Raw genomic sequence first — 22,061 nt, forward strand, 5'->3', positions numbered from 1 at the left:
ACAGTGTGTGAGAGACTGAAGATGCGGCTAGACCCGCCCCTTGTGCAAACCACTGTGGGATTAGTCTCTGGCTCGGCGTACTAAACATGTCGTTCTTGTGGCGGTTCTGCCTATCCCTTGTGTGCGATTAAGAATGGTGAGCACAGGGGGCAATAAATACAGCATTTAAGAGTGTGTTGCCGCAGCACTGGTGCAGTTGGCTAGATCTCGTTTGGTCGCTGCCAGCTGGTGAAATTTGACAGTTTTGATGTTTAATAGTCAGTTTAATGGATTCAGGCTGGCGATATGTAGTTATAATCTTTCTTAATTTTTTTGTAGTGCAATCATATTTGAAGGGGTGAATCCATCCTAATCTACTGCACCAAATCCTACAGAGACAAAACGCAACAATCTACTCCATGACTACCTACAGCACGTTTCCCTCATTTTTTGTCAACCAGGCCCGAAATAGTTATGCTGTTTATACCTTCACCCTTTTTTAAGAAAAAGCCTTGCTAATCCATTAACCACATCTAACTATCCTCCTGTCTACCAACTTCCTGTCTTTTATAACAATATAGAACATCTTGTTTTCAACCAAAGCGTTTCATATACTTCATAACACAATCTATTAAATCCCCTATAATCAGACTTCTGTAGTTTTTACCCTTCAAAAACTGTTCTTATTCACATAGCCAGCTACATTGGCTCAACAAACTATTATTACCTCTCTTCTAGTTTTATGCTCCCTGATCTATCATCAGCATTTGATAACTCTGCTAGCCTCACAAAGATATTGATTAGTTTGTCTGCTACCTCTTCAATAGACCTTTCACAGTTTCTTGTGGTTCTCTCCCTTGCCCGTCGTAGCCCCACAAGGTTCAACCTTGGGCCCATTGGTCTTCCCCTTCTACATTATATACCAACCACTTGTTTCTCCTATCACCCATATGAAAATGATCAACTTTTCTTTTCATAATTCAATCCCCTGTCAAGCACAAGTATTAGTCTCACAGTGATCCAGCACTATATGGCACTACACTGTCTCGTGGTTAACTCATCAAAGAAAGAAATTATCTATCAGTCTCTTACCAAAACTGTCTCCCACATCTCTCACACCTTCTATAATCTTTCCTCCTGAAACTGTCACCTGACTATTAGCCAGAAATCTCGATGTTTATTTCTACCACACAACGTGCATGGAAACCTTCATTACAACCACAGTCACTGCTACCAGATACCATGTTCTAAATATTTGGAAAATCCAACCTAACAGCCTGTAAGGAAATGCCTCTTTTTGTATGGTCACCCCTAAGTTTTTGGACTGATGCTGATGATTTTTCAACTCTGAGTGTGCACTGAGGCCTGCTAACCAGACCTCAGTGCCCGTGCCCTTACCCCTATACAGGTCTATCGAATGGGTCATATCCAATTGGCTAAGCTAACTTACCTGTAAGTCTCTAGTAAATGGTACCCAGCGCATTATACTTAGAGGATTACCCCAGGGATTGCAGCACTGGTTGTGCCGCCCTAGATGTGATACAAGTAAAATGATACTCCCAGCCCACCATTTGCCAGCTGGAAGAGAAGTTTAGCAACCAAGAACAATAGCGGACTAGAACAACTGCACCTCAGTCATAATTCATATACTATATATTGCCCTGTGCACAACCTTTCCGATACCTACCGCTGTTCGGTACCTCTGTCCAGCAGATCAAAGAATTAAAGCAAATGGGAAGGTGCACCAGAGAATAGTCAAGGTCCTTTGTGGATTCCAAAATATATCCTTTATTGTGTTTATTCCATAAAAGACTAATAAAGTCCAGCTAATGCGTTTCCTTCCATTTACACCTGGAACTTCGACAGGGCTTAAGATAATGCCAGGCTTTAAAGAATGTGGTCTGAGCTTCCATCCCAATTTTTAAGGTCTGAGAGTCCTTTTTCGTCACTTCACCAATCAAATTCGATAACCTCCACTGTTTACCAAAGAGGTTAATAAACAAATCTTTTTCATACCCTGATAAGTATCTCCTATATTCACGAGAGAAAGAAAACCGGTAGTTGATTAGAGGGTTACCCCAGGGATTGCACCACTGGTTATGCCACCCTAGGCGTGATACGAGTAAAATGATACTACCAGCCCACCATTTGCAGGCTATAAGAGTAGTTCAAACTGCTAGCCTGAATTTGCCATTTAAATTAATGGCAAGCCAGACATCCCACTGGTGTATGTGTAAATCACCCCTAAGGCAGCATAGCAAGTCCTAAGGCAGGGTGGGATATATCTATGGGCAGGAGATGTATTTTACATGTTCTGATAGTAAAAATGCAAAACTGTCATTTTTACTTTGAAAAGACTTGGTGGCCCAATTTAGCACAGAGTTACACGCTAACCCCTCAGCTGTGATAACTCTGGAATGGTGTGACCAAGGTGGGTCATCCAAGGTATCAACCAGCTCTTTACATCTTGCCTGACTTGATTGTCAGGTTGAATATAATGTAACAAGTTGTAGTGTTGCCACCTTGCTAAGACAGCATTTTGACCTTTTGTGGAGACTTGCTAACAACTCCCAGGAAAGGATTCAATGAAGGCCTGCTCTGAAAGGAGGTGTCACCTTCCTCCTGCTGGAAGTCACACAGGTGTTGACCCAAAAAGGGAGCTTCAGAGGACAATCCACCTTTGAAAGGCAAATGGGTAACACTTGGGAGAGGGGCCGCTCCATTTTGTAGGCATAGAGGTGGGCACTAGAGACAGGAAAGGATAAACCAGTTGCCAAAGTGGTTTCCAGGGGCGTATAGCCCCCTTGGTAGCCCCACCGCTAGGTTGGACTAGGGAGCTCCACACACCGGTAGTGGGTCCTTCCATCTTAGAAGAGGGCAGAATAGTGCATCCTGGGATGCCCAGAAGCTGCATTTTGCAGGAACTGCTCATCAAGTGGGAGGAAACCTTGTAGTCCATTGGCTGAAGACATTTTCCAAGCATAAGTAGGGCGCCCCTGGTACCCCAAATTCGGAACTCATCTGTAATGGAAGAAGGACAGAGGAAGGACTACTCTGATGCACCATGGAGCCGGCAGAAAGAAGATGCATTGTCGTGGAATGCACCTGCTGCACCTGGTGGCTGGGAAAGGAGAGGGATTGTGCCTGCCATGTCCTGCTCAAAGAGACGTTGCCCCCAGAGTCCATCCAAAACCTAGAGACTCCAAAGGCCAGCTGACTGGCCTTCTGTTCGCAGCACAGGGACACACCAGCTGAAGAAGCATGCTGGGGCAAGTTGGTGGCTCAGTCTTCAACCATCTGCCTACCGCTGCCATGAAGCACCAGGGACCATGATACAGTGCACAAAGTTGAACCCGATTTCACTGAGCCTGGGAGTATCATCAAAGTGCAGCTCGGACCTCTGGAGGATGAGTAATCAACCCAGGAAGGAGTGGCCTGTGACCGTGATATTGGGTGACTGGCAGCCCAGTGACGACTGAACTCCTGCCGTCACCAGGAGGACTTTGAGGAACGTCAACCTTATGATCAGGATCACCTCACCTTCTCCGTGGACGAGGAGCAGTCACAGCAAGACCCCTGTCAAACACATTGCTGCCACAACATCATTTGAGCATCTTCAGCATCCTTCATCCATTACATCAGGACCACTTTCATACGAAAGCCCTGCAAAGGATAAAAATGCCTGGAACTGACTGAAGACTGTTTCACCTGCTGAGGGAATTGTTTCTGAGGAACTTGCTGGTCCCCCTTACTGTCTCTTCACTGGAGATATACCAGCGTTACTGTTGGGAAATCTGAAGCTCACACATACCAGTCTCATTGACTAAGCTACACCCCTGCTAGCTACATTTGAACTTCCTTGTGCAGTTTTTAAATTACAGTCATTAACACTAGCATGTAAATACGTTTCATTCCCTCACTCCACACCTTCAATGCTGCTCTAAACGGGCGCTTTTTAAAATTAGAACTAACTAGAGGAAAGCGTTTTACCTTTTCATCATCTTAAATGGTTATCAAAGTATTCCTTTCCCAACCTTATTTGATTTGAGAAGGCCAGGAAAACATCACTTTTTAAGGTAGACCTTTGATACTCCACCAAACTTCCCTCGCCACAGTCCTGAGGAACCAGGCCCTTTCAACCATACTCAAGCCCCAAATAACCATCAACTCCTACTAGCCAAAAGCTGTTGGCCCTCACTTGATTACATTAGATTGGAACCCAGGGCCAATACCAACCTATTGTTGATAGGTGCCTGCAATACAACATGCCTCAATTGTATGTCTAAATAAACCAATGAACTTGCTTATGATCCACCTGAGGTTCCCAACCATCCCCTTTGTTAGATCCAAAATGGTGGAAGCTTAGTCTTAGAAGAAGACTGTAAACTAGGTATGAACAGAAGCTGTCTTTCCTTGCAGCGCCTTGGGACCAAATGATTCAATAAAATTCAATGACATTCCTTCCTTTCATCAATGTGCGTCCCACTTGATCTTTTTACTTAAAAGAACACCCCTGTCTGGTGCTACAGAATAACAGATGTTAGGGTGCTAAGAAGCTGTCTTAATTCGTATTGCAATAAAACTGAAATTTGTCTTCAGAAGTCGTGGCTTTATTTCAGTGTTGGCTGGCATCTACCTAGAAGAGGGGGTGGGGGGGCGCACGCACGCAAATATTTTAATTAATAAAAATTACCTTAACCAACGTCCTCTGACTTCCTCAGCCTTGGGAGCAGCGCCGTGATTGGAGGGAGTGGCTTCACTCGCCGCTCCCGAGGGCACTGGATGCCTGCACTTACACTGACACAGCTGTCTTAAGACAGCTGGGTTAGAGGCTTCAGGTGCGCATGTGTGGTTGGCTGTCGCAAGATGGCTGGCCAAAAAGACTAACACACTTTAAAAAGTGCAAACACAACCCACCCTTCTCCCTGCTACTGTCATTCAGCAGCGGACCACCCCCATCCTGACGTGAGCATCAGGACGGGAGGATGAAAAATAAAATGTAATGTATTACCATTTTATTTTTCATCTTTGGGAGGTAACTTAAGTGGGTCGACTCCTTCGCTCCAACTGAGGAGCCGCCCCAGCTTTATTTATACTAAGGTCTGCTTGCAATTACATAGCGCAACTCTGAAAGCACGTGTTGTTTTAATTATGCAATCCCTGCTTTAACGTGTAGCCTGCAGGCCTAGCTCATCTGAATTTCAGCTGCATTGCTTTTATCGAGGCGAAAACAATCCTAAAATATTATGGCAGTTTGGGTGGTTAAGAGTTTGACAGGAATAATTATATATACATGTGCACTATACCGTAACTCACGAGGGTGTTGGTTAGTATATACAAGCCCTTATCTTGTGTGTGGGGATTTTTGTGACTGACATAAATAATTAATCCCTTTGTGAAGAAGGGTTTCTAAGCCAGGTTTTCGTTAAATACTCTGAGTTACATTGGGGAATGGCAATTCAGAACCCTCTATTACCTAAATTGGTGAGATGATTCACAAAAATGTTGTACTTTAACAATTATGGGGCCAGATGTATGACTCACCAATTTGCGACTCGCAAATTGTGTCGCATCTGCAACTCGCAATTTGTGACTCGCAAATTGGGATGTATAACAGTGTCTCAGACACTGTTAGCGATTCCTAATGGGGTCGCAAATTGCATGCCTCATGAATATTAATGGGGCTGTCGCAATTTGTGACCTCATTAGGAATGGCTAGCACTCCCAGGGATGGTGGCCTGCTGGGGTCAGCAGACCACCATGTTTGGGACTGCTTTTTAATAAAGCAGCCTTTTTAAAAAAGAAAAATGAAACTTTTCAGTTTCACTTTTTAAGGGCAGGCAGTGGTCCCTGGGTCCACTGCCTGCTCTTAAAAAATATTTTATCACATCCACACAAAGGGGAAGGGGTTTCCTGGGGAACCCTTTCCGTTTGCAAGTGGTTTATCACCTACTTGATGTAGGTGGTAAACTTCGAGTGTTTTGCAGCCGCAAATGCAGTCGCAAAACAATTGTACATGGCATGGTGACTCGCTATTAGGAAGGGACGCCCCCTTCCCAATAGCGGAAGTCACAAATGCTATTTTGCGCGTCAGTGACGCGCAAAATAGCTTTTGTACATGTCATTGCCCTTTTTTGCGGTCGCAAAAGGGAGGATCTCCCGTTTGCAGCCTCAAAAAAGGGTCGTACATCTCGCCCTTAGTCCTGCACCTACAAGTTGTGTACATTTCTCCCGATTCACAAGATTTCAAGGTTTGCTACATGTAAAACTATGACTTTGCAGTTTCCCTCACGTGCATTTCCCAATCCTAACCCTAAAAAGGCATACAATTCACATTGACAAGTTTAGTGGACATACGTTTAAACATTCATGTAATCCCCACGGGAAAGTCAAGAGGGAAAAGAACCCCAGTACACCTTGATTACGACATCACGAGAGGTCGCGTATGTCATGATATGTTATGGGTGAATTGACCTCTCAAATATCTTAATATGAGCCTGTGAGTCAAAACAGTTTTCTACATTTAAGTATCGGACATGATTGACTTGTCTACTTCAAAACTCAAGTACCTTAGTTGTTATGACATTTAAACATTCACCCACCTCCTTTCTCTCATTGAATACACATGTACTAGTTTTGAGCTCAATTTCATTACTGATTGCCATCATTTTTAGATGAGGGCAGGGCAAAGAAATACCTGTTTTATGTGATCCAAAGTGTGGGTTATTGCAAATTTCCAAACCTCATTAGTGATGCTTTCTATTTACTAGAAATTTGTCGTTCTACTCAGCAGAGGAAATATTCAACATTGTAGGCAAAGGCAGAAGGGATGGTGCACCAGGACCTAACGGTATTCCCCAAGCAATTTTCAAACATGGATCAATCATCCATCTATACTTTTTGAAGAAGTAGAATTACTAAGTTTCATGCCACCCAGTTAGCAAGGCTCAATTATCACACCAATCTACAAAGGCGGAGACAGAACGAATCTGGCACATTACAGGCTTATTGTGCTATTAGATGTAGAAGCAAAGTATCACGTCTCTCTGATCTTGGCAGGCCTCATCGATTGGTTGGATAAGTACAAGTTGATCCCTATCAACCAGACAGGCTTCAGATAAAGGATCGGAACAACCGCAAACATCTTAGCACTCTCTCTGATAGCAGAGAAATGCAAGCGGAAAAAACATGAATTGCATCTCTGCTTCATAGACCTAAAATCAGCCTTTGACCGTGTAGATCATCACTACTTGTGGAGAAAACTTACAGCCAGGAACATCCCCCAAAAGAATATTACAAGGAATAATTCTATTTGACTCCGATACCGGGATTAGAGTGAAGCTGGGTGATGGCTCAAGAATATCAAGAAAGTTGAAGACAAATACGGGATTGAAACAAGGATGTGTGCTGACACCACACCTTTTCAACCTCTTTGTGTCTGACCTAACGCCTTAATCAGATCAACTCTCACCCGCTGCATCTGGGAAAGCTATCCTTATCTCATCTCTCATATGCAGACGATGTGGTACTAATAAGCTTAACTAAGGTTGGTCTCCAGAGGTCTCTTACTGAAATGTTTAACTACGTTATGGCTAACAAAATAGAAATCAATACATCTAAAACCAAAATAATGCTCATTAGTAATCGCCCTAGCCCTCCACAGAACATCTGGTTAGACGGTAAACCACTGGAAGAAGTAACCAGCTATAAATACCTGGGAGCTTACATCGACAATGGATTACATCACCAAGAGCAGAAAAACTACATGTCACAGAGAACCAGCGCATTAGCTTTTGCTTTTAGAACACTGGCTAAAATACTGGAGCATCAGTCTTACAAAGCACTACTTTCCGTGATAGCGGCAATAATGCTACCAACGATAACCTATGTCAGCATAGCTTTGCAAGGCAAAGATTCTGCACTTTTGAACAAGCTGCAAGTCACAACCTACAAACGGGTCTTTCAGCTTCCTCACACAGCATCACCGGCACAGGTGCGATTGGAATTCGGGCTTATAAATGAAACAGTTGGGAGAATATACACCACAATAAAGTATTGGTATCGATTAAAACAAAACTCAGCTCACTCCCCACTCAACAAGGCTCTTTGGTCAGAAGTTGAAAAAGAAAATAAATTAGTGTACAACCAATATTTTCAAAAAGCACTATCAACCACATGTACTGTTGATTTATGGAACAATAATCTACCCTTCGCAACCTTCAAACAAGTCATAAACAAAGTTGCAAAATTCCACTCTATGCTACTCGACAAAAACAGTTTCATCCACAGATCACATGCCTGGATGGTGATTAAAATCTATAAGTCCCTTATACCAGCACCTTACTTAAATCTTACATTTCCAGCTCACATAAAAAAACAACTGATGGTACTTCGCCTTTGAAAATTACCATCAACCGCGGACCAGCCGAGCTGGATAAATAAAGGGCAAACAGCATGCATACTTTGTGGCAGGAAAAAAGAGGATTTAATTCACCTAATCTTTATATGCCCCAATCTTTATACAGCATGTGTCACTTTACTCAGTGCTTTAAATGGGAAAAAATAAGTGCAGGTACTCATTAATATGAGCTAGAGGCGTGGCGAGTGGGCGGCGCTAGGGGCGGGGCTTGAGGCAACATATGATGATACATAATGACTTCTATATCAGTTGCAGCAACTATGAAAACACATGAGAAATGTGTTTATGTAAACGAACAGGTTAACTCATTACACAAAATGAAACCCAAATAGGATGACATGTGAACAGTTCCTCGTTTTGTAATATTTGCTGCTTCTTAATGCCATACTGATATTTGTTGGTGTTTGGCACAATACTATATACACTTAAGCGTGTGCACACACACACACACACACACACACACACAACCACACACACGCATTCTACACATTCCCTCTAAAATCTACTGAGTGTCCTGATTCTCTTCCTTTTCTCTCACAGAAAAACAGGCCCACACACACACACACAAGTCGACAAGCGCACAGACATAAGCAAACACTCACAAAAAGTCTCGGGTGGGAATAAAGCAATTTTAAACTCCTTACCTCGCATGATTTTGTAAATTGCCGCGGTCCATGTGCAAACCTCCATACCTGTGTTTGTACAAATTCACACAATAGTGTGAATGTGATTAACAGCACAAGGCCAAAATGAGCCATCCACTGTCAAACACAGTGTGATGATGAACACAGGGACATCTTCATGCAAATAATCCCATGCTGAATTGTTCAACAGCTGCTCTGCTCAGGACTATAGAAGCGCCTTGGCTGTCAGATAAGTTCCAACCATGACAGCCAAGTGCTCACCAGTTCTATCAGCCAGTGAGGAGAGTATCATGAGTATTGGTACTCTCCTCAGCAGTATTTAGAAGTGGTGGTACTAACAGGGATACAAATAATACGTGCTGGGACTCAGTATCTGTGAGTACCGGCCCATTTAAAACAATGCCACTGCCCTTGTCCCTACGACCAGGCTCTTCCTGTCTCTTGCTGGCTCCGTGCCTTTACATTCACATGTCCTCTCCACTTGCCTCTAATCTTTGCCCAGCCTCTAAGCTTCTCTCACTAGTCCTGCTCCTCTTCCTCCCACCTTTTGCTTACTCTCCACAAGTCTTACTTTTTCTCCCTGGTTTTTCTGTACTGGTCTCCTGTTCTCCCCTCCATGCTGTACTCATCCTCTAAATTTGCCCTCCGGAAAATTAAAGTTAAGAAATGCACCAGATTTATGACTTTACAGAAATGTTCCTTGGCTGCAGCTGGCATGCTTTTCTTATTAAATTCGTTATGAAAGCCTGCACACTTTGATTCCACAAACCTGCTGCAAAGTGGATCTAAAGGCATTGGGGAGCAGGCTGAGGCTTATGCACTGGGTGTTCTGTTTGTTTAAAAAATGACTTATCACACCATTGCATCTCTCACCCCTCCCTATCACGCCTTATATTTCTTTAAATCATATGCTCCGAAGAATCTTCTGATGATCTCCCACACTTTCACCTCCCTCCCTGGTTGCTGCCCTTCTGAACGATTACTGCGTTCAACTGCCCTCACACCCGATGGATTGCCAGACAGTGGTTTAAATACATTTTAAACAATTGCCAGGATCTTAAAGAAAACTGCTTTAATTGCATGTTCAGTTCCAGTTAAAGTAATGCAAAGTACTGGCTCTGCAGCCTGAGTTTTGCTGCTAATAGCTCAGACTGTAAGATAGGCGTCCCTCTGTGTATGCTGAGCATATAGTGCTTAGAATTGAACTGATAACGTCTACGCGCTTTAGGTAGTGATTAATGTGGGTTACAGTCACTTAAGCCAATTATCGACCTCGTAAACAAACACCTGACCAACACAATGACAGCATGACGCACGCAAGCCCTCTTAGACCCCTGCAGTCTCAGGCCATTCACATGGGCGCTGCTGGAATCTCTAGCAGCGACTCTGCAAGAGGCTTGGTGCGCTTACAAGCTCCTGAGAAGCAAAGCGGCATCTACCCTTTGCTAGAGGAGATAAATAACCGGAGCCTGCAGTGCCATCTATTAGGGTACCGGTACTCTCCCTGGCTAATGAGAAGTACTGAGGGCCAGAAAATTCAGAAGTGCCGGTACTCAGTACCGGTGAGTACCGGCCCATTTAAAGCACTGACTATACTAAGAAGAACCCTCATCGCTAGAGGAACAAGGACATGTAGAGCAGCTATCATAGGAAGGGTTTGATCCGTCAGATCCTCAAATGAACTGCAAACTGATAAAATACCTCAGAATTCATGATCAGGCTTTGAAGACCATAGCCTAACAGAAGCACTGATTTTATTTTCCTTTTAACAGAAAATGCATTTCATTTTAGCACTAAGTCTGAGAAGACAAAAAGCTACATGTATAATGCACAAGGTGCAGAGTTCTGGAAGAAATCCTCATTGCCTCTCCGTTCAAGGAATAAATCTATACCCAACTCGTTCATTTTATTTTTCACATCAAACCACCTTTCGACTAATCTCTCACTATGCAACAAAGTAAGAATGGAGCCTGCACCTTAAAGCTCAGTGAACAAATGTATAATTAATTGCTCACTTTTGCACATCAAACCATCTCAGATGAACTCCCTTTAAATATCACAGCAAGGAAGAAGCCTGCACTCTAAAGCTCTAGCCACCTTAATCATCTAATACTTGTACATAATGTATATGATCAATTTGCCTCTGTAGAAATTAATGGTTGACGAAGTGTTCACCCTGCCGATTTTGCACATTGACTTCATTTTAGAAAGATTTATTACATTATCCCAGACTAAGAACGAAGTGCTTACATTGCTGACTTTGCACATTGAATTAATTTAGAACTATTTATTACAATATCCCAAACTAAGAACAAAGTTTGCTCATCTTGAGCCTCTGACACCTATGAAATTTACTGTCTAAAATCACGAACATTACCTGATTATACAAACATTATTTCTGCAAGGATCAAGAGAGCATGGCCTGAAAATGAAGTCCTGTTTTGAACTATGAAAATATTTTATATTGTTTTCTTTTTTATGCTAAATTTGTTATAGTTTTAATTAGCTAAACAATAAATTGACCTACCTACTTACTAGAAACAACATGACGGCCTTGTCATGATGTTAATGATGTCATGACGTGTGGCCGCCATCTTAAATTGAGGCAATATTCATAAAACCTCGTAACAGTAGCTATTTTCTCTACGCGTCGGCAGCGCGTGACTGGAAATAGTTGTGGTCACAATTCTCTTTGCGTGGTGGCGGGGGGGGGGGCAGAAACAGACACCCTCGGAAACAGCCTCCAACATTTGACCCCAGTCTTTGAATGTACAGCAAATGATAGATGAACATAATTTACAGCCCTGTTTACAGAGATGGACCTGGAGTGACTGAAAACATAGAGCTCTCTGGTCAAATGCTCTTAGAGAAAGGGAAAAGTTGTCCCTAAACAGATGCTACAATGGGACAGTTGGAAGGGTATAAGTACTGGGGTGCTGCTCTGTGGGAGTAAACAGCTGATGAAAAGGAGGGACAAAGAGGAAGGACTGACCACTAGTCAGCAAGGATTTTTTAAGTACACTTAAACAAACAAATGAAAAGCAGTGGTTGTGTTTTAAGACCACAAAGAAGTATATACTAAAGTATATACAAAGGTCTCGAAAGCACGACCTGAAATGGCATACAATTCACAGTCATAAGGTTAGTGGACATGTACATTTAAACATACATATGATCCCCATGGGGAGAGTCAAGAGGGAAAAGAACCCAAGTACATCCTGATTACAACATCATGAGAGGTCACCTATGATACCATCATAAGTTATGGGTGAATCAACCTCTCAACTTTCTTAATATGAGCCTGTAGGTCGAAACAGTTTTCTGCATTTAAGTATAGGATCAATTGACTTGTCTACTTCAATACTCAAGTACCTTAGGTGTTATGACATTTAAATATTCACCCACCTCCTTTCCCTCCAAATGTAACTATGTTTCCAGGTTATTGTTATTTTTGTATTTAATTGGAACATTATAGGTCACAATCTGCTATCTGCTATTACTATGATGTTTAGGGACCAATGGAGAAATTACTGAAGCCTGTGCCCCCAGAAAGAAATGGAGCTGCCTGGGGCACTTTCTCACACTCATTAAACCTACACTTACTAAAAATATACGTATGTTTAAAAGTGCAGTGAGCGAGGGAGCGTGGCTTGCAAAACGGCTGCACAGCTTTTTGCGTGAGCGCGTGGCCTCTTTTCAGAATCCTTCACTGATCCTGATCGTACAGCTGACATCCATGGCTTGGTCCTGGACCATAAATCAAGATAGGTAGTAGTTCCTAACTTAGTGATATCATTCACATATTCTGAGCTACATATAATCTATTTTGGTAGCTCTTAGTATCCAATACAGTATTGCTCATAAGGTCAATACTGTATTGGATACTAAGAGCTACCAAAATAGATTATATGTAGCTCAGAATATGTGAATGATATCACTAAGTTAGGAACTACTACCTATCTTGATTTATGGTCCAGGACCATTGTTTTTCGTATTACATTGTACCCAGGTCCTTGACATTTTTGGGTTACCCCATTTTTTGTAATGGACATCCATGGCTTAACATTGCACCAGTTTATGAAATACCACTCCATAGAGATAAGACGTGGGTTGAGCACTATGGACATATCTGGCTTAACCGCAAAACCATTGTCCTCGGCTGCTTCAATACTGCTCAGGGATGAGCAAGATTGCAGCCACCTTTGTTGTAAGAAGTTAAGGCACGCTCAGTGGGGTGTGTGGTGGGGCAGTACAGAAAGGAAAACAGGAGCCAGAGAGTAACGATGCCACTCATAACAATTACAATGCAGCCCACCCTGACTTTCCAAATAAAAGGTCAAGAGACACCTGTCAGATAGTTGGGCATACAATATCACTTTGACATGAAACTCATTATGAGAGATAACTATGGCAATTCTTTGGAGAACATAGCAATACAGATTGAAAGATTGAAAGATGGAACACAGTCTCATCATCAGGGGTTCGGCAAGTAGCATTGGTGAAAATGGTAGTACTACTGAAGTTATTATACTCATTTCAAAACATTCCAGTTCCATTAAACTGTAAGTTCTTCGATCAATTGAAGACACTCTTGGCCAAATTGTAATGGACAAGGAAACAACCAAGGATGAGCTAGCAAAAACTCTAGCTCCCACATAAAGTGATGTATTTGCAGGACCTAACTTTGTGGCGTGGTATCTGGTTCCACAAGCACAACATGGACATGACTTGTACCACAACCCCACAAATTTCTCGTTATGATAAAGAGAGAGACTTGGCATCCCCATTCACGCTTTTCTCAATTATAATGGAGTGGTAACAGCGGCCCCAGAAAGAAAGAAACACGGTGGATTGCAATGGTGTGTGCTTGGCCCAGACTGGCAGAGAGCTGTAAAATGGATAAAATAGTAAAATGGATAAAATATTAAAGCTATTAATGTTCACATTTGCCATCTGCTTTCAGGAGGTGGCAAATGTGAGAGGGTACGGGCTGATGCAGAGGGTTGGCAAGGGTGAAGGAAGGAAGGGAATTTTGTCGTCTGGCATTGTCTTTCCCAAGCCATTGCTGAGATTGGGGTAGGTGCTGGAAAACGGATCAGGCCACAATGCATCCTTTTCTGCACCACAGTTTTACTGGCTGGAATTACTGGCCTCCATAATTGGGTCAGTTGTTTCTGCACCTGCTAAATCCTGGTACAGGAACCCATGGTGTGAAGTGGAATTCCATACAGGAATTCTGTTCCGCCCAACTCGTATTCGGGCCCCTAGTTGAGAAAATGAAGGATGTCCTCCTTACCCCAGGTCCAGCCTTTGACAACGGAAGACTTAGATGTTCATGCTGCTGCCTGTGTCAGGAGTATCAATAATGCTAGTCAATCGCAAAAACAGATCTCAGGGCTGCAGCCTTTAATGTTGTTTGTTTCCCATAATGCAATTCAGGATAGTTGTGAACAATTTCCATTTGAATGCCCCCCTAGACCAGTTGGCCTCCAACAGCACCCTTTGGACTACTGTAACTATTTAATGCAACAGTACCTTGTGTGCCGCTGTAACTATTTACTCAAGTACCTGTAAAAGCGTTTTTTCCCCTTCCTCCAACACATTTGGGACATATTGTGCCACAGTGAAGAATATTGTTCATGTTTAAAATTCTAACTGACTAGTTACAAATAGTTTTTACTAGATAGGGTTGTGGCACATAGGTTTTTGGCAATTCAATTGTGGCTATCCATAGGTAAAACACAAGTGGATAACTGCAGGTTAAAAACAATACAAACTGAAACCAACAAATTGCAGTAGACAGGATAAACCAGTTCCAAAATGCATCTGAATCTAACATGATCTTTCTGCCTAGCGGTTTAAGCCAGCAACTACAATCATTGAAGTTGTTAAGCTGGAATTTTTACCACGAACCACGCCACTCCGTTTCATTATTTGCCCTACATCACAAACACGTTCTGTCTGGCAAATTGTGAAATTTCTCAAGCAGCGCAAAATTTATTTGATGTCTTTGGCATTAACTTCGTGTATACTCCTTTAAGTGGATTGCAGTTGAATGTGCACCCCCCCCTTCAAGATCCTTTACATATCTAGCAGTTCATTCTGCTTCACAGAGATTATGCCAAAGGCAGCGGTTGAAAAGATCTGTTCTAGTGGGTCAATTTTCTTTAAAATTATAATGATAAAGCCTTCTAACTTTAATTAGAATATTTACATGAATACAAATTGAATTGTTTTTTACGTTCCACAATCTTGGTGAAATACTTTTAAACGGACACCCCACGGTCTTGTAATATTACGTACACTAGCACTTCATTAACAACATAATGAATTTGTTATTTAGTGGTATATTATACTAAATACATTTTTATTGGCTCTATTGATTTTAACAAGACCATTAACATAATAGTTACAATTTCAAAAGATCAGATTTGAATAAGTGGTATAGCATAATTCAAGACAATTAACACATTATTTAAAACACATATAAGGCTGAACTTAAGAAAACCTCAAAATCAATTTACAAAAGCAAATTTTCAAACATGTTTCAGCAAAATACAAGTGGTGCTGGTGGATTCTGATGAAACCATAATACAACTACTTCCATCAAGCTGTGAACTGTTTTTGTCAAACATGTCTATTATTGTGATGTCAGTTTGCCAGCCATGTTTCAATATCACTATCAGCGTGCCATTCATCTGATAGTTCTCTGTCACTTTTGCTCATACAGGATTAACAAGGTTCTTTGTTTCTTCGCAGAATGAGATTGCCCTGCTCCTCAAGCCCATATCAGAGAAGATTCATGAAACCCAAGGGTTCAGAGAGATGAATCGTGGGAGCAAAATGTTCAACCATCTCTCTGCAATTAGTGAAAGTATTCCTGCATTAGGATGGGTGGCACTGGTGAGTGGAACACATTGTACGAAGTAGTTTTGTATATTTAATTAGAACATCCCTATTACAGGAAATCATGACGTCCTTCCTTGTGAAATCATGACCACAGGTTAAAATACCGACTGATCCACTCAGCCTTTTATCCTTCCATGATCCATAAAATGAGTACCATTGAGTTGAGTAACAATAAACATTGGTTATTCAGCACTAAGGTGCCCCAAGTTGTGAACTTGAGCTTTACTAATATCCAAGTGATGTTATTGTTTGATGTGCTATGTAAATTAACAAACATGGAAGAAACAAAGCTGTGATGTTTTGCTGCTCCAAAAATCAATAGTTGTTTTTGAGCACCTCTCATTGGCAATCCAGGAAATTCATCCCTTGATTTGATGTTTCTGAAGGATACTGTATGTGATCTACTGGCTTAATTGCTGACCTTCGGACAAGGAGCCTGGGTTTTAGTATGGTACTTAACCAAAAAGTGTGTGCTTCTGGAATAGACCACTTTACCTCCCTGCATGTCAGATTGTAAATATGTTACATAATTTATTTTTTGTAACTCAGTCTTAACTGTTCTGGACACCCATAATACCATTCTATGAAAAACACCTTATGTTAGAGATGTTCCTGTTACTGCAGTAAAATCAAGAGTTACAAAGCCTGGCTTTGCTCAGCATTGCAAGAATTGGCTACGTCAAAAGCTTCGGGCATTTCTGGATTGGTATTTTCTATACTTCTAAGGTAGCCACCACGTTGTTTCTAGAGCCAATGCAGCTGCTATATTGGAAACATACAAAATAATGTTCCAATATTGCAGAACATTACTTTTGAAACCAGTGGCGACTGTCTTAGAAAGGTAGAAAATAACTTTCCAAGAAGTCTGGCTGCAGCAATGGGCTTTGTCAAAGATTATAAAATTGTTTTGCAAGCATTGGCAAAGCCAATAGCTGCAGCTGGCCATCTTGGAACATAATGTATTGGCCATGCCTCCCTAAAGCTTTCAGATCAAGATGCTGATCTCTGTGGCTCTTATTATAAATACTATGGAAAAGGGAAACCAACCCTAACTGCCTGAACACTACAAACACACCCATGCAAATGCTTCATCATTGGATGCTCAAAGATATTATTTGTATATTACACCATTCACGTTACACAACATGGCAGCAACACTAGTTGACAAAAGCCAAATATAAAATTGAATACAATAAGTTGTTCCAGAATGGGTCAGATGGTTTTCACTGAATGAAATTTTGCCAGCTACAGAAACACTCTTGAGAGAGTTAGTGGGGTACCAAGTAACATACAGTCTTACGGAGGCTGAGTAGGCCCTCACCTGATGGAGTGAGAGACTATGGTCCAACACACTCTTCTTAGACAACAGTACACTCTGTTAATAATCAGTAATTGGGCTTAGAGCACATTGTGACACCATGTTTCTTTTCCTGTCTATTGTCTCCATTCCTACAAGATAATATTTTTTGGTTTAGTCCCCTAAACCAGGTCCCTATGTCAAGGAAATGAGTGACGCTGCCACCTTTTATACAAACCGGGTTTTGAAAGACTACAAAAACACGTAAGTTGACTTATTGGTATGTCAGTTTTTTGTTTAAAGAATGTTTGTCTGGTGCGATAGTGCTGGTAAAATTTCAGTGGTTTGTTTAAGCATGAAAAGTAGCTTTAAAAAGTGGAATGAAATAATGCACAGCTTTTTATTTTTTTATTTTACCTTATTTTGTTAATGTTTTTAAAGTACAAACTTGCTGCTTCCCAGATACTTCAGCACAATCTAGTGCAGGTATAACTTAATAATGACAGCAGTGCAGAGGACTCTCGTTCACTTCTGAGGTTTTATTATGGGAAATTCTAATCTGTTCTTATTGGTGTTGCTTCTATGATTAATAAATATTATGCCTATGAAATATTAATTCATCATAAGAGAATGATGATTAAAGAAATATAACCACACAGCAGATTTGCTATTTTGGGGCCGATTACGATGTTGTTTGGAAAGGCTCCGAATGGGACTCGGTATTGCAGAATCTGATTTGGAACCCTTGTGTCCGACCTATTCATACACATTTACAAACAACCCATTACAATGCCCGGAAACAGTTCGGCCTGTCTGAATCGGTTCCGAAAGGCATTCGGACAGCCTGAGTCTTTTGGAGCCGAATCGTACAGTTCTATGGACACGGTTTCCGAACGAGCGATTACGATGACCGATTCGGACAGCCGTTCCGATTTGGTCTGCCCGACACAAAACGGCTGTCGGAACCAACCTGTCTTTGGGGGCCCGTTGCGGGCCCCCCTTCACCCAGAGGTGTCCGGTTGAAGCCCGTGGGGGTACCCAAGGGACCCCTCTTCCCAACCATGCCCAATGTGGCAGGCACCATCGAGTGTCCGCCACAGGGTGCAAGGTTTTCCCCTACCACCCCTTTTTACAATGGGAGCCTGTGTTCTCGTTCAGAACACATGGTCCCATTGAAGTCAATGCGAGTCCAACCGAACGATTTTGGGAAAGCATCTTAATCGGTCGTTCGGACTCGCAGAACCCAATTCCTTCAGAAACGATTCCGAGACCGATTAATTCAGAACAGTTTCCGAACAGCATCGTAATCAGCCCCTAAGTTTGGAAGAAAAATCTTAATAAGTAAACACTAAGATAGCATTATTTCTTGCTGAATTGTTGTTGTGTTGTACTTATTTCAAGCCTGTAGATAAAATCACATAATGCAAACAATAAACAATGCTTGGTACTTACTACAAATATGAAACAAATGTTAAGCTACATCTTAGTTTAAGAATCGTCTGAAATCCATAATGATTTTTGTTGGATTATATCACAAAAGAGTTATATAGAAATAGCAAAACATCTGTTGAGTTCCCTTGTTAAAATAGAACAATATGTAATGTCCAGAGTAGAACTAAATTATTGCAAGAGGGTTGATTTTGATAAAGTTGTGTATTTTCTTGTCTTGATTTGTTATTTTTGTTGGTATGCGCTTATGGTAACAGTTGTAGCTATTATTGATATATAATGATTAGTTCGAGGCATATGAGCTGCAGATTGTACACTGTGCATCGATCGCCATCTGGTGTTGGGCTCGGATGCTTGCACTTTGTTGTTGTCTTGGAAGAGTCTTTTGTAGTCACGAGATAGGTGACTCCTCCCTTGAACGATAGTGCGCATGGGCATCGACTCAATCCTCAGATTGTTTTTTTCCGGCATTGGGTTCGGATGTAACTTTTGTGCTTTGGTTCAGCACCTTATTCTCTAAACCTTTTCGACGCGCAAACTAGCTACAACTCGATGGTATTGTTTCGATCGCGTGATTTTCGGCGCGCATCTCAGCTACTCGATTCCAGTCGTCGACGCGGGCCGCTGGGCCTATCTACGCGGTTCAGGCCTATAGCTCATGGAAAGAACTCCATTCAAAAAATGCCCCCAGTGTGGAGCGAAATTCCCACACAGTGACCATCACAAGGTCTGTAACCTGTGTCTCTCGCCCGAGCACGACGAGAACAATTGCCAGGCCTGCGCCTCTTTTCGATCCAAGAAGACCATCCGTGATCGCCGGGCCCGACAACACATCACAGTGCAGCAAGCAGCTCCCGCACCAGTGGACATCTTCAATGAAGGCCCCGATGTCCCGGAGGAGGATTCTGAGGACCTGGAAATCGTGTTTGAAGCAGACAACCCAGACTCAGACGACCACATCACTCCTAGTCAACGAGTGAGTACAACTACCCCAACTCCACCCGAAAAAAAGAAGGCCCTGGTCAAGACTTCGCCTGCTGGCCCCAGTCGCGACCGAAAACAAGCTTCAGAAGCCCCGCCCCCGGGCCCGGCTCCAAAGATAAAGGACAAGCCTTCCGGTAGCACGGGACCGAGCAAACCGCATATTAGTGTCCTGCAGGTGCCTTCGGCACCGAAGACAGGAGAGCAACCTACTCCCAAAAAGAAATTGGCACCGACCACCTCGATGCCGAAATAAAAACCATCGGATCCAAAGCCTTCGGAACCGAAAAAGATTTCTGTCTCCATAGCCAAGCCAAAGGATCCCAGACCCCCTCCTAAGGCCTCGGAGCAGAAATCCAAACCCCGCTCGGACCCGAAGAATTCGGCGCCGAAAGCGGTTACTGAAAAGGAAGAACTTTTTCGACCGGATCATGTCGATCCCAAACAGAAAAAAAACTCCATATAGACCCCAAAACAGGACATGTGGCTGCTGTTCCACACAAGAAGAGGAAGCTGGACACACCAGACACTCCTGCAGTGCCTGTGAAGAAAAGAAACGGTGCCACTTCACCTTTAAGACCATCTTCTCCTGTTCTTCCTCCTGAGCCTGTTCTTCCTCCTAAGCCTGTCTCTCCTCCACAGCCTCCAAACCTTCCACTACATTCACCACCACCACAGGATGATGATGATGATTTAGGGGGTGGGGGAGGCAACAATGACCCTTTCACTGACCCTGATGACGACACGGACGCACCACAGGATGATTGGGACGATTATGATGACCTGATAGATCCCCCAGACCTCCCTGATCCCCAGCCATATCCAACCAATCCACCTCCCCCAGATGACAATATTGCCTTTGGTCAGCTTGTAAATAGAGCTGCTGTCTACCATGATGTTCAGATGTATTCAGACCCTGCAGACGAGGACTTCCTTCTAGACACCTTCGAACAGTCACAGAAGACTGTCCAAATCCTGCCAATGCTAAAAGGGGTCATTAAACATGCCCTCGACATATTCAAAGACCCGGTGAGAGCTAGAATTCTCAATCCCAGGATTGACATAAAATATAAACCCGCCCCCAATGATCCCACCTATATCTAGGGGCAGCTACCCTTCGACTCACTAGTGGTAACTACCGCTAGGAAACACTCCAACTCTCAAACCTCCGGTGGCGCACCACCTCCATGTAAGGAATCTAAGCTGTTGGATGCCTCTGGCAAGAGAGTTGCTGCCCAAGCAGGTAATCACTTGCGCATAGCCAACACCCAAGCATTACTTGCTAGGTATGATAGGGCTCACTATGACCAACTAGAAACCCTATTACAACATTTACCTAATCAAAACAAAACCCAGGCAAATGATTTAATTCAAGAGGGCAAATTAATAACCAACGCATCAATCAAGTGTGCCCTTGATGCAGCTGACACAGCATCTAGGTCCATTAACACTAGTGTGCTACTCAGACGACATGCCTGGTTACGCATCTCAGGTTTTAAACATGAGGTGCAAACAACTATCCTCAACCAGCTGTTCAATCAGCAACAACTTTTTGGACCGGCTGTAGACACCACTCTAGAGAAGATGAAAAAGGACACGGAGACTGCTAAATCCATGGGAGCATTACAGTCTCCATCCACACGTGGTTCCTTTCGTCGCTCCATCTATACAGGAGCATCCAAAAACATTGGAACATAGACCGCCTCCTCTTCCTACAAAAATACCATGCAAACATCGCCCAACAGAGGATATTTTAGAGGCGGATACAGGGGAAATAACAACAAAGGCAAAGGCCGAGGTAACAACAACACTCGCGCCTCCCCCACTAATAAGCAGTGACTTCCCTCCAGACCATTCCACTCCGGTCGGAGGGAGACTCTGACAGTTCCTACCTGTCTGGAATTCCATCACTACAGACAAGTGGTTAAGACAAATTTACTAGTATGGATACTGCCTGGAACTTACAGCAACCCTGCCCACCATACAGCGTCCAATGTCCACTGAACACCTCACGCTCTTAAAACAAGAGGTTCTCTCACTGCTTCAAAAGCAGGCAATAGAACTAGTTCTCTTACAGCATCAAGCAACAGGGGTTTACTCGCTGTATTTCCTAATACCCAAGAAGGATGGGACCCTAAGGCCAATACTCAACCTCAGACCCCTCAATCTCTATACACAGTCAGATAATTTTCATATGATCACTCTCCAACAGGTCCTCCCATTGCTTCAACAAGGCGACTTCCTTCCAACACTAGATCTCAAGGATGCCTACTTCCACATTCCCATGCATCCTGATCACAGGAAGTATCTAAGGTTCATAGTGAATGGACAACAGTATCAGTTCAAAGTCCTTCCATTCGGGGTAACCACCGCACCCAGAGTG

At 42.7% G+C, this 22,061-nt stretch overlaps 1 protein-coding gene across 1 annotated transcript in view; it reads left to right on the forward strand.

Annotated features, from left to right (window-relative positions):
- Positions 1-22,061, forward strand: part of CAP2 (cyclase associated actin cytoskeleton regulatory protein 2) — a 472,201-nt gene that overhangs the window by 231,007 nt on the left and 219,133 nt on the right. The window contains exons 5-6 of the mRNA XM_085607081.1: positions 15,802-15,945; positions 17,427-17,512. Coding sequence (XP_085463207.1) covers positions 15,802-15,945; positions 17,427-17,512 — 230 coding nt within the window. The remainder of the gene's footprint in view (positions 1-15,801; positions 15,946-17,426; positions 17,513-22,061) is intronic.

This window comes from Triturus cristatus, chromosome 5_2 (genome assembly GCF_964204655.1).
Source record: "Triturus cristatus chromosome 5_2, aTriCri1.1, whole genome shotgun sequence".
Classification (NCBI taxonomy): domain Eukaryota; kingdom Metazoa; phylum Chordata; class Amphibia; order Caudata; family Salamandridae; genus Triturus; species Triturus cristatus.